The sequence below is a fragment of the Papio anubis genome, chromosome 8 (genome assembly GCF_008728515.1).
Source record: "Papio anubis isolate 15944 chromosome 8, Panubis1.0, whole genome shotgun sequence".
NCBI classification, from domain to species: domain Eukaryota; kingdom Metazoa; phylum Chordata; class Mammalia; order Primates; family Cercopithecidae; genus Papio; species Papio anubis.
Window position 1 is genome coordinate 85,223,858 of NC_044983.1, and position 12,882 is coordinate 85,236,739.

At 35.3% G+C, this 12,882-nt stretch overlaps 1 protein-coding gene and 1 long non-coding RNA gene across 8 annotated transcripts in view; one reads left to right on the forward strand and one right to left on the reverse strand.

Moving 5' to 3' along the window:
* Positions 1–12,882, forward strand: part of RIPK2 (receptor interacting serine/threonine kinase 2) — a 35,292-nt gene that overhangs the window by 6,946 nt on the left and 15,464 nt on the right. For 3 of the 4 annotated variants that reach the window (XM_031669966.1, XM_031669967.1, XM_031669969.1), the window contains 5 exons: positions 82–246; positions 1,455–1,610; positions 7,131–7,288; positions 9,111–9,160; positions 10,037–10,198. In XM_031669966.1, the coding sequence (XP_031525826.1) occupies positions 82–246; positions 1,455–1,610; positions 7,131–7,288; positions 9,111–9,160; positions 10,037–10,198 (691 nt within the window). The remainder of the gene's footprint in view (positions 1–81; positions 247–1,454; positions 1,611–7,130; positions 7,289–9,110; positions 9,161–10,036; positions 10,199–12,882) is intronic. The other variant, XM_031669968.1, reaches the window with a different exon arrangement.
* The window catches only part of LOC110744041, a 27,675-nt gene continuing 14,793 nt past the window's right edge, over positions 1–12,882 (reverse strand). For 3 of the 4 annotated variants that reach the window (XR_002524103.1, XR_002524105.2, XR_002524102.2), the window contains 2 exons: positions 1,530–1,583; positions 1–151 (listed from right to left, as the gene is read on the reverse strand). This is a non-coding gene — a long non-coding RNA (uncharacterized LOC110744041). The remainder of the gene's footprint in view (positions 152–1,529; positions 1,584–12,882) is intronic. The other variant, XR_002524106.2, reaches the window with a different exon arrangement.

The following is a 12,882-nucleotide window of genomic DNA, read 5'->3' on the forward strand; positions in this document are numbered from 1 at the left end:
TTAATAAATCATAATTTCTCGTTTATTTTTGTTGAGAAATGAATATAAGTAGAAATCTAACATTTTCTTCCCACACCCCAGCAGATACTCTGGCACCCAAATTTGCAGCTCACTGGACATTCTACAGCCTCCTCCAGGGGACTGCTAACTCCTGGAAAAAAAATCATAAAATATAGAGTGAGCACTTCTCTCCCTTGTCTCCATGATCACAAGCCTCCATATTACATTATGCTGCAGAGAGGCCTGGTAACTGCTTTAAACTGTGTAATTTTCAGAAAAAGTTACCTTTTTTATAGATTAAAAGATTCAGTTTCTCTAGGGGACAGGGCTCTGTGTGTACCAGAGAAAGTAATGTTCCACATTAGTCTTTTGTGTTTCATTTGGTTTCCTGTATTGCATTATTTAGGGTGGGATTTATCTTGACGTGCCCTCCCCCAACCTTACAAAATTCATTGAAAAAACTCAAGATGTATCATAAATAGTCTAAAATATTTTGAACCACTCCCCCTGCCAGATTGATCACTGAACTATAAGCTGACGCATTTGCAGAAAAACTTCTCAAGATCAGTTTTGTACTTTCAGTAGAAGCAGTCTTTTTCATAGCATTTAGAAAAATGTGGCATGGTGCCTGGTGATTCATTGTTGATCTTCCCAAATTGCCTGGTCTTCCGAAGTATGTTCATTCTCCTGGGAAGCTACATTAACTTTTGTGTTCAGAAAACATTTATTTTAAGAAAGCTCAGATGGATGTTGAGTACTATGAAAAATAAAACATTATGTTTTAAATGTGTCTATACTGTATAGTTTTAGAAACAAAAATGATTGTCCCCTTCCACAAAAACAAATCAAAAGGCTAATTTTATAAGCTGGAATGCAGACAGATTAATTATATGATTAAATGTATGATAAATTAGTGCTTAGTCAATAAATATGGTCATAATTTATAACTGATGCAGTGATTATAATAAAGTCTGATTTTATATTAATAAAATTAAAATAAAAATTTTGAATGAATGGCTTGGTATTTACTAGAAATAAATTGTGTGTAATTTTGTGTGTATTTGTGTATTTGTGTGCGCTCAAATTACTTGATTAAGACATAGAATGGAGAGGTGGATGTGGGTGTAAGTGTATGACTTTTGGCTATGTATAGACACAAAATAACTGAGATCTGTGTCAGTTGAAGAAAGACCCAAAACCATGTAGTTGCATGACCAATATAAACTAAAAGGAAGTATTCGTGCTATGAAGTTATCATAACTTTCTCTAGAAAGTGAGGAAAGTAAGACACATAAATGTTAAACCATATCAAATTGACGCTATTTTATAAAAATGTGCATATGTTTTAACCTTAGTTTATACTGTATTTCCTCATGGAATATTTAACTTCTAAGTGTGAAACGTAGTGAAATTTGGACTAATTTTATTTTGTTTCTTTTCACATATATATGAAGAAAACTGAATATCCTGATGTTGCTTGGCCATTGAGATTTCGCATTCTGCATGAAATTGCCCTTGGTGTAAATTACCTGCACAATATGACTCCTCCTTTACTTCATCATGACTTGAAGACTCAGAATATCCTATTAGACAATGAATTTCATGTTAAGGTAATTACTTTTTTAAAAAGTTTATCTGTTTCCTTGTCCTTATAGTTTTAAAAATACTTTTTAGTTATTTCTTCGACCTAGACTGTTTCATATCTCTCCTTAGAGTTAGAGACCAACGAATAGTAATTTCCGTAGCCCTTAATTTCTATCTTCTATTCTCCTTCTTACTACTGCAGTTAGGAAGCTATTCCTAGACAGAGATAGAATTACGATATAAAATACAAAGCCATTATGTTTCTTCATTGAATTGTCAAGATCACCTTTTTTGTTTTATTTTTTATTTTAAAATTATTATATGTTTATAGGAAGATGCAAAGGTAATAAAGAGGTTTCATGTATCCGTCACCTGGTTTCCCACATTGTTATGTCACACATAATTATAGTATAATTTTAAGACCAGGAATTTGACATTAGTACAGTGCGTGTACATAGTATCATTACTTTATCACGTGTATAGATTTGTGTAACCACAACAATCAAGGTACAGCACTTCTCATAACATCACCACAAAGATACCACTCATGCTACCTCACCCACTTCCTCTCTACCACAATCTGTACCTCTAACAACCACTAATCTGCTTTCCATCTCTTTAATTTTGTCATTTTGAAAATGCTATATAAGTGGAATCATATAGTATGTGATATTTTGAGATTGGATCTGTTCACATCACATAATGCTCTTGAGATCCATCTAAGTTGTGCTTGTAACAATAGTTGTTTTTTATTGATAAATAGTATTCCACAGTATAAATGTACCACAGTTAACCATTCAGGAATATTTTGGTTCTTTCCAGTTTGGGGTAATTATTTACAGAGCTGCTGTGAACAAATCTATACAGGTTTATGAGTGAACATAAGTTTTCATTACTCTGTGATAAATGCCCAAGAATACAAATGCTGGGTCATATGGTAAGGGTGTGTTTAGTTTTTTTTGTTTTTTTTGTTTTTTTTGATACAGAGTCTCGCTCTGTCGCCCAGGCTGGAGTGCAGTGGCCGGATCTCAGTTCACTGCCAGCTCCGCCTCCCAGGTTTATGCCATTCTCCTGCCTCAGCCTCTCGAGTAGCTGGGACTACAGGCGCCCACCACCACGCCTGGGTAGTTTTTTGTATTTTTTCAGTAGAGACAGGGTTTCACAGTGTTAGCCCAGATGGTCTCAATCTCCTGACCTCGTGATCCACCCGTCTTGGCCTCCCAAAGTGCTGGGATTGCAGCCTTGAGCCACTGAGCCCAGTCGGTGTATTTACCAGATAGGCCTACCAACTTGGAAGTCTAATATGTTTAAGTGCATTAAAATATTTTATAATATACAAACCATTTATACATTTACTCTTTGACAGTATTACTACTGTCAAGAAAGGAAACCAGGCCAGGAGCGGTGGCTCATGCCTGTAGTCCCAGTACTTTGGGGGCCGAGGTGGGCGGATCACGAGGTCAGGAGATCGAGACTATCCTGGCTAACACGGTGAAACCCCATCTCTACTAAAACATACAAAAAGAATTAGTCGGGCATGGTGGCGGGTGCCTGTAGTCCCAGCTACTCAGGAGGCTGAGGCAGGAGAATAGCATGAACCCGGGAGGTGGAGCTTGCAGTAAGCAGATATCATGCCACTGCACTCCAGCCTAGGCAACAGAGCGAGACTCCATCTCAAAAAAAAAAAAAAGAAACCAAATTGGTTATTCCTTTACTTAATGAATGTTTATGAAGCAACTACTATGTGCTGGGCATTGTGCCAAGCACTTGGGCTGTATTACCCAAGATCAAGCACTTGGGCTGTATTACCCAAGATCAGAAATTGACTACTGTTCTGATATAATTTGTTTTTTGAGAATTTTTGCTGGCCCTTTCATTTTCTATATACTTATAAAATACCCCTTTTTGTAAACTTTTTGAAATTTTTAAGCCAGGTGCTATGGTTTGAATGTGCCCCCCTCCAAAATTCATACGTTGCCAATGTGATAGTGAAGAGGTAAGGCCTTTAAGGGGTAATTAGGCCATGAGGGAGGGCTTTTCCATCCCTCCTGAATGAGATTAAGAACCAAAAAAAAAAAAAAACATGCTTCATGCAGCTTTCAGGTAGCTTGCCTTTCTGCCTTCTGCCATTTGAGGAGGCCACAAGCAGGTGACCACCAGACCAAATGTCAGTGGCTGGATCTTGAATCTCCCAGCCTCCAGAACTGTGAGAACAAATTTATCTTCTTTATAAATCACCCAGTCTGTGGTATTCTGTTATAGCAGCACAAAAGGACTAAGACAGAAATTGGTACAATAAAAGTAAGGAGTTTCTACAACAGCCATCTAAAAATGTGGAGGTAGCTTTGGAACTGCATAATGACATATAGGCTGAAATCATTTTTGAAATGGATGCCAGAGAAAGCCTAGATTGCCATGAAGGGAGCATTAAGGGCAATTCTATTGAGGGCTTTGAAGTGAAGAGAAGGGCTGTAGAGAAACCTTCATTCTTTTAGAGATTACTTGAGTGGTCATGAAGAGAATCTTGCTGGACATATGGACAGTAAAGACTATTCTGACAAACAGGCTCAGATGGAAAGGAAGAACATGGTATTAGAAACTGGAAGACAGGTCATCCTTGTGGTAAAGTGGCTAAGAACTTACCTGAACGATGTCTGTGTCCTGGGACTTTGTGGAAGACAGCACTTAACATTGAACTAAGATATTTGGCAGAAGAAATTTCTAAGCAACAAAGTGTTCAGAATGCTGGGTGGCATCTGTTAACTGCTTATAGTAAAATGCAAGAAGTAGAAATGACTTAAAGGTGAAATTTATAATCAAATGGGAATTAGAATGTAAAGATTTGGAAAATTCTCAGACTGACCATGTAAAGAATAAAAAATTCTTTTTAGGAAAGAAAAACAAGAGTGTGGCAAAGTAACTGGTTGATAAAGAAATTAGCATGGATAGAGGGAAGATAGGTGCTATTCATCAAGACAATGGGAGAATGACCCCAGACGCATTTCAGAGATATTCAAGGCTGGCCAGAGTGTGTGTTCCTTGGTTATTCCAGTTGTGGTTCACATAGATCCAGATGTGGCTCATGTCACTGCTCCAGAGGGCAGTATGCCTTGGTGACAACCATGTGGTGCTAATTCTGTAGGCATGCAAAGTGCAAAAGCTGTGGAGGCATGGCTTTCTCCACCTAGATTTTAAAGAGTGCCTCAGAAAAGCTCAGGGCCCAGGCAGAGATCTGCTTCAGGGTGGATCCTTCACAGAGTGCCCACTATAAGGCAGTGCTTAGTGGAGCTATGGTAACAGGGCTACCCCTAGAACCTCAGACCTGTAGAGCCACTGGTGTGCAGCACCAGCCTGGGAAAACCAAAGCATGTGACTTGAATATGTAAGAAATGAAGCGTGGACTATATCTAGCAAAGCCACAGGGGCAGGGCTGCCCAAGGCCTTGGGGTTCAACCTCACCCCAGTGTGTCCAGACGGTAGTACATGGAGTCAAAGAAGATTATCCTCAAGCCTTAAGATTCAGTGTTGTTTGGTCTGTTGTGTTTTAGACTGACTTGGGACCTGTTACTCCCTTTTTCTTTCCTGTTTCTTCCTTCTGGAATGGGAACAGCTATTCTATGCTTGCCCTACCATTTTATTTTGTAAGCACATAACTTACTTGATTTCACAGGCTCACAGCTAGAAAGGAATTTGCCTCAGGATGAATTTCACCTTGAATCTCACCCATATGATGTTTAGAAGAGACTTTGGACTTAGGCTTTGAAGTTGATACTAGAACAAATTGAGACTTTTGGGGGCTATTGGGCTGGAACGAATGTATTTTGTATATAAGAAGGACATGAATTTTAGGGGGGCCACAGGCAGAATGCTGTGATTTGAATGTGTCCCCTCTAAACTTCAGATGTTGGCAATGTGATACTATTAACAGATGGGACCTTTAAGAGGTGATTAAGCTGTTAGGGCTTCTCCTTTATAAATGAGATTAAGGCCCTTAAAAAAGAGAGACTTCATGCAGTGTTGGAGGATTGAAACACCAGAGTTTAAGGATAGGCTCCTACAAATATGTCAGACTTATTCTTAGGTTCCTAGGTTGCATACTTTAGAATACTCCATATATTTCTATAGGTTGCAAATGTTGATTTGCAAAGTCAACATTTTTTCCCCTTTTTAAAAAATCAGACTGGCATTCACTTTTCTGATATCCTATAATACCTCTCCATTTTGTCCCACAAAGGACACTAATAGCACTGAGGAGGTATTTGCAAATTATCTGAATAATTTGAAATATATAGTTGTATAACTTTTCAACTTCCTTAGACTTCATTTTCTTCATCTCAGACTAGAAACTATTCTTGATAGAGAAAACAAAAGCAAAGTAATAATGACCTCTACTTTCTTTTTCATCCATCAATAGCGTATACTTGGTCCTTTTCTGTGAATTCAGTTTTTTAAATCTTGATTATTTTTATTTTTTTTCTTAAATTTACTCTTTTATTGTAGCAAATGAATGGAAGATTCATTTATTCTACCCCTCCTTTTTGGGGATTGAGGCCATAATTTTTTTTTGTCTCAAATTCATCTAAATGCTAATAAAATTATGTATTTTGTTAAAATCAGTAAAAAATATAGGAAGTAAACAATGGAAACAAATGATGTGCTGCGTGGAGCCCATTTCACTCTGCTGAATTCTAAAGTATGCAGTAAAATGTTCTAAGGAATTTAAATGTCTTTAAGGATTTCCCATACTCCCTTGTCAATTAAATATTATTTCTGTTCTTACATTTTGTTTTACATTTTTAAAAAATAAAGTAAAAAATAAGGAAGCTTTTAAATATTTAGTTATAAGATACTGTATAATATGTGCACAAGATTTACAATTGAAGCAAAACTGTACAGGACGTATCAAAGGCACAGAATATTGTCACTGATAATTCTTTAGACACCTATTGTATTGGACATAAATATGCTTTATATGCAATTATACTATTTCTATGAAATACTTCATTTAGTGATCAGCATAAAATTGTATAATAATTATCTTTACAATTTTGAGATTTTGCTTATTTCGTAATTTAAGAATGCTACCTTTAGGGCATTATGAATACAACTGTATAAACCAGAATTGTAAACAATGACCAGTGACAATTGCATGAGATGTGAGTAGAATTGGCAGCTCTGTGAGATGTGGAAAGCACATGGTACCAAGCTATATGTCATGACAAGGTGTGCAAGGTACACACTCATTGAGAGTAACAGACAAAAAATGTCTCTCTTTAATTTTCAAAAATTAGTTTCTCTTTTGAAATTTGTAATGTTATATTAAACTTTTAAGTCAGTATGTATTGCTTCTAGAGTTATTTGGCTCAGCACTATGGAATTTAATTTTGTAAAAAGTTGGTGGAATATATAGAAATAAAATATTAAAATATATTACATTTTCTCTGGTTTGATATCTAAATACAGTGAATATACACAAAGATAGTTGACTTTTGGACTTTTTAAAAAGGAAATTTCTTAATTCAATTATTTGCTCTTTTCCCTTACAGATTGCAGATTTTGGTTTATCAAAATGGCGCATGATGTCCCTCTCACAATCACGAAGCAGCAAATCTGCACCAGAAGGAGGGACAATTATCTATATGCCACCTGAAAACTATGAACCTGGACAAAAATCAAGGGCCAGTATCAAGCATGATATATATAGGTATAATAAGGATTGCTTTTTCTCAGAGTTAACCTTGTCTCAGACACAAAATTAGCCAACCAGAATTTTGAAGCTACATTTTAAACTGTGATTTTTATTCTTCTCTCATAATTGTGGTGAAAATAAACTTGAGGCCATGGTGATTAATATTTTTCAAAGTAAAGAAATTTAATGATTTGCTTTAAGAAACTTTTACATCCTTTAAGAAATTTTAAAGCATCTTTTCTTATCCTATCAATTTATAATATAATAGTTAAGGATTTTTATCATATGTGACTTGGAAATGCAGAGGGAAACAGTAGTTCCTAACATTTTAGCTTTAAGTTTCTCAACCTGTTCAACCTTTCAGCTTTTGATATCTATACATCTTTTTAGATAAATAGACCAACTCTTAATCATACTGGGGATGTTTCTATTTAAAGAATCCCTAATATTTGTATATGTGTGAATTTTTTATACAACAAATCAATGGATTTGATCGTATTTTCATATTTCCGATGCATATTACTTATAGTCTCATAATGCAGTAATAAGCATAACACATTGCTCTTGACACTGGTTATTTAACCAGAATAAAAGGAAGATGATTATTTACATAGGTTTAAGAGATGGGGACATTCACCTCATGTGTAAGTTACTCTTATCTCTTTTAATATACTAATGAATGCAAAAGCACACTCTCTAAATTTGCTGTGAACACATTTTATAGTCCTTTAAATGGCTTTTTGCCATCTTTAATAAATAACCTGTTAATGAATCATTTTAGGAACAAATGCCATATCTCTACCAGAAAACTATATATTTAATTAAATTGCATATTCCTTTTCTTCAAAAGCATTTTAATTTTTGTTATTTCTCATTAAATCCAAAGCCAGCCAATCCATTTTAGTGGCTGCACTAAAACAATTCATATAGTGTCTTTTACATTCACATTGTATAAATATAAAAAATTGCCCTTTTATATTTTGTTTTCTGATATTTTTAATTTATTTCGAATGACGTACTGAGGGGAGGGGAAATGTATTTATAGCTTCCTAAGGTAAAGATCATGTTCTCCTCAACAATTCTTGAAAACTGGTTTGATTCTATAAAAATGGGCCAATTTAAGTCTACCAGTCATTCATTTTGTGAATTTTCTCTTTATGTTCAATTTCAATATTCTCTGTCGGGGAAATATGAGGAAATATTATTCCTTTATTTGGGTAGGAATTCCCTCTGTACTCCTCGCTCTCCTTGTAACAAAAGGTGTTGGTAGTAATAAATTCTATGTGTCCATTTTGAATGCATGGTTAATGTTGGGGTGTGGCAAAATTCTTATATCCTATTTAACCATTTATTCTAATTATAAACTCTATGCAGCTTAACCCTGTAATTGACATCTGAAGTTAAACTGTAGGCAGGATATTTCTACTACCAAAGAAGATAGTGCTGAGAGCAGAAAAAAGGCAGTAGAATAGAGCTCCATGAGACAATTTTTTTCTTGCTGTTTGTTCTTTGTGAAAAGTAATATCATTTAATTAAAGGGCATAGCTTATCTGAGTGTTCAAGAATTAATCCTAGTATTAAATCATCCACAAAAAGTTAATCTTGCATGTAACGTTAAGCTTTTATTATAGTAATTTCCTAATTTTTTAACTTAAAATTGATTTTCTTTCAAAACTAGATGAGCATTTGTCATCTTCATTGTATACAGTAATTCTTTGCTGCCTTATCACTTTCAAAAATGGTATCTTCACAGTCAGCTTTTAAAAGTAGTGCTATTTTAGTTTATTAGATAGAGTTCATTTAAAATATATAACATGTATGTTCTTATGTTAAACAGCTATGCAGTTATCACATGGGAAGTGTTATCCAGAAAACAGCCTTTTGAAGGTAAGTATGTTTTGACTTTTTTATGCTCAATAACATCATGTTAGTAGGTCACTCTCAGAACTATCTAAAAATCATGTTATTTTAAATCTGCTTATTCATTTTGTGGAAAGCACACTAAAACGACAATTTATCAATTGTGAATGCATCACATACTGCAAAATATACTGGGTTAAGGATCCAGTTGTGAGTCTGCTATATACTGGAAAATGTACTGGATTAAGGATCAGAAAAACCCAGATTTTAATTCTTGTTCTGACAGTAATTAACTCTGTGATCAAGTCACAAAATCTCTTCAGTCCTCATTTTTGTCACTTGCATAGTAAGAATTTTAAATTACTATTTCCAAGTTCTAGTCTAGCTGTAAAATTATTTATATGATAATTTAATTACTACTCCCTCTATAAAGACTAGCAAATATTGAAGACTAATCTGTCCTTTTTATTCCCTGAAAATATTGTTTATTTCTTTATTCTGAGGTTTGTGTAGGTCAGCTTGTTGTGTAACAAAAAACAACCTTGGAATCTCCATAGCTTATGAAATAAACATTTATTTCTCATTCACATTAAATATTAGTTGCTGTAGCCCTTCTTAGTTCGGCTAGGTTTTGCTCAGCTCTGCTTTACAAATATTCTGTTTACCAAATCCAATCATATGGCCAAGCCCAGAATTAATGAGGTGAGGATATAAACTCCTTCCATAGGAATAGACAAGTCTGGCAATGGTTTGGGATATATATATTCCTTTTACAGAAAGGGGGGTAAGACATTATTCCTAAAATTTTAATATTCACTTATTTTCTTTTAGTTAGTTTTAGATGTAAGTAATATGCTGAATCGTAATATATTTCTAATGAATGCAATCTATTTGTTTTGACAGATGTCACCAATCCTTTGCAGATAATGTATAGTGTGTCACAAGGACATCGACCTGTTATTAATGAAGAAACTTTGCCATATGATATACCTCACCGAGCACATATGATCTCTCTAATAGAAAGTGGATGGGCACAAAATCCAGATGAAAGACCATCTTTCTTAAGTGAGTATATAGTTTTAACATGGACTCTTTGAATTACAGAATTAGTTAATATACTGTGAATAAAATATTCCTTGAAAAATGGTGCAAATTAGATGACTAGCTAGAAGTTGTTTAAATTATTTTCCGACTTATCATAGCATTTATATATCAGTAGCTCCTTCTAGAGCAGAACTGAGAATTCCTAACAAAAAAGAGAAATTGTGTGATAGGAGTAACAATTTCCTTCATATATTTAACAAATATGTCTTGAACCCCTACCATGCGCTGTGTATATACTGGAGTAAGCCCTGGGAACAGAGTAGTAAAGAAGACAAACTTTCTGTAGCTAGTTCACATTCTAGTTGAGAAGGCAGAGTGAAAACAAATAAATAAGCAAGACACAGATTGTGACAGTCTTATTAGGAAATAAGCAAGGTAATAGACTAATCAAGGGAGGGAAACAAAGGCCTTTTTCTAGGAGCGAGCATTTGAGCTGAGATTTGAAGCTTGAAAAAGAGCCAGTCATTCAAATGCTGAAGAAAAAGTATTCAGCCAAACAAAACAGCAAGCATAAAGGCTCTGGGCCTAGAAGAGAAAAAGTTTTATATTCTCAAGAAACAGTGAGAAGGCCTGTGTAGCTAGAATATAGTAGGCAAGGAGAGGAATTAGATGATATTGGAGAGGTAAGAGAGAGGCTATTGGCCATCATTAAAAGGTTAGATTTTTATTCCAAGTGGAATGGAAAGCCATTAAAGTATGTTTTGCAGGGAAGTGACATGATCTGATAAGAAGTATAGGTGAAATTCTTACTGCTCTGTGGAAAGTTGATTGGAGAAAGGCAAAAGTAGAAGCAAAGAGGCTAGGAAAGAAACTTTCAGGAATTTTCTAATTGAGGTGGAAATTCTGAAGATAGAAGAGTTACAGAATTAAGATAGTATTTCAGAGGTAGAATGGATCAGACATCCAAATGTAAATGTAGGAGAAAATCTTCATGACCTAGGGTTAGGCAGAATCTTTAAATATGACATCAAAAATAAATAGGATTCATTAAAAAATTTATAATCAGACTTTGAAAACATTGGAAACTTTTACACTTCAAAAGGTCCTATTGAGAAAAGAGACAGCCAGGCGTTTAGTGTCCACGACTTTAGTCCCAGTTACTTAGGAGGCTGAGGCAGGAGGATCACTTGAGCCCAGGAGTTTGAGGATGTATCATAATAGTGCACTGTGATCGTGCCTGTGAAAAGCTACTGCACTCCAACCTGGGCAACATAGCAAGACCTCATTTCCAAAAAGGAAAAAAAAAGCAGAACCACAGACTGGGAGAACATATTTGCATAACATGTATCTGCTAAAGGGCTTGATTCTGGAATATATAAAAAACCCTGACAAGTCAATAATAGGACAGATAGCCCTATTTTAAAATGAGTAAAAGATCTGAATTTCACCACGGGAGATATACAAATAGCTAAAAAGCACATAAAATGATGCTTAATATTATTAGTCATTTGGAAATGCAAATTAAAACTGCAATGAGTTACCACTTTATACCCACAAAAATAGCTATAATTAAAGACAGAAAATAACAAGTGTTGACAGTGATGTGGCAAAACCAAAATCCTTATACATTGTTAGTGGGAATATAAAATGATACTGCCTCTTTGGAAAACAGTTTGGCAGTTTCTTAAAAATGAAAGATAAATTTACCATACAACCAAGCAATCCACTAACAGGTAACCCAAGATAAATGAAAACATGTGTTCCCACAGAGACTTGTATGTGATTAGTGATAGGAGCATTGTTTATAACAGCCAGCAAGTAGAAACAGTCATAATTACTGTTGCTACTACTACAACAATACATGAATCTGTTGTTCCAGGAAGAGTCCAGGATCCTAATATAAAATTGAACATCACTAACATATTGGTAGTCTGGACTGGTTCATCTAAGAAGGTAATGTAGATAGCAAAGAGGGACCCATAGTAGAGCTCTGAGGCATTCCAGCACTTAGAAATGGAGAAGAGGAAGAAGCAAAAGAGACTGAGGAAGAGAGGACAGTAGAGAGTATAGTCTTTGTGTCTTGGAAGTCAAGGAGGGGTATAGTCAGACATGTCTAATCTGCCAGGAGGCCAAATGAGACAAGCAGGATTTTCCAACATTGTCATCACCAGTAATCCAAACAAATGGAGTTTTAATAGAGATATGAAAACAGAAGACTGATGTACATTTTAAAAAAAAAGAAAGAAGTGAAGCCAAATATGGACAATTCCAGCAAGATGCTTGGCTCTGAACAGAAGCAGAAAAAAATGAGGTGATAGCTAAAGGATGATATGGGGTCAAAATTTTTTCCTATGGCCAGGCACAGTGGCCCATGCCTGTAATCCCAGCACTTTGGGAGACCAAGGCAGAGGGATTACTTGAGTTCTGGAGTTCGAGACCAGCCTAGGCAGCACAGCAAGACCTTGTCTCAACTAAAAAAAATTAAAAAATTAGCTAGACATGGTGCATTGCCTGTAATCCCAGCTACTTGGGAGACTGAGGCAGGAGGATTGCTTGAGCCCAAAATGTTGAGGCTGCAGTGAGCTATGATCGTGCCACTGCACTTGCACTCCAGCCTAGGTGACAAAGCAAAATGCTGTTTCTTTAAAAAAAAAAAAAAAAAAAAAAAATCCTGGAGAAAGGTAAGAAACAGTAATAGAATATGT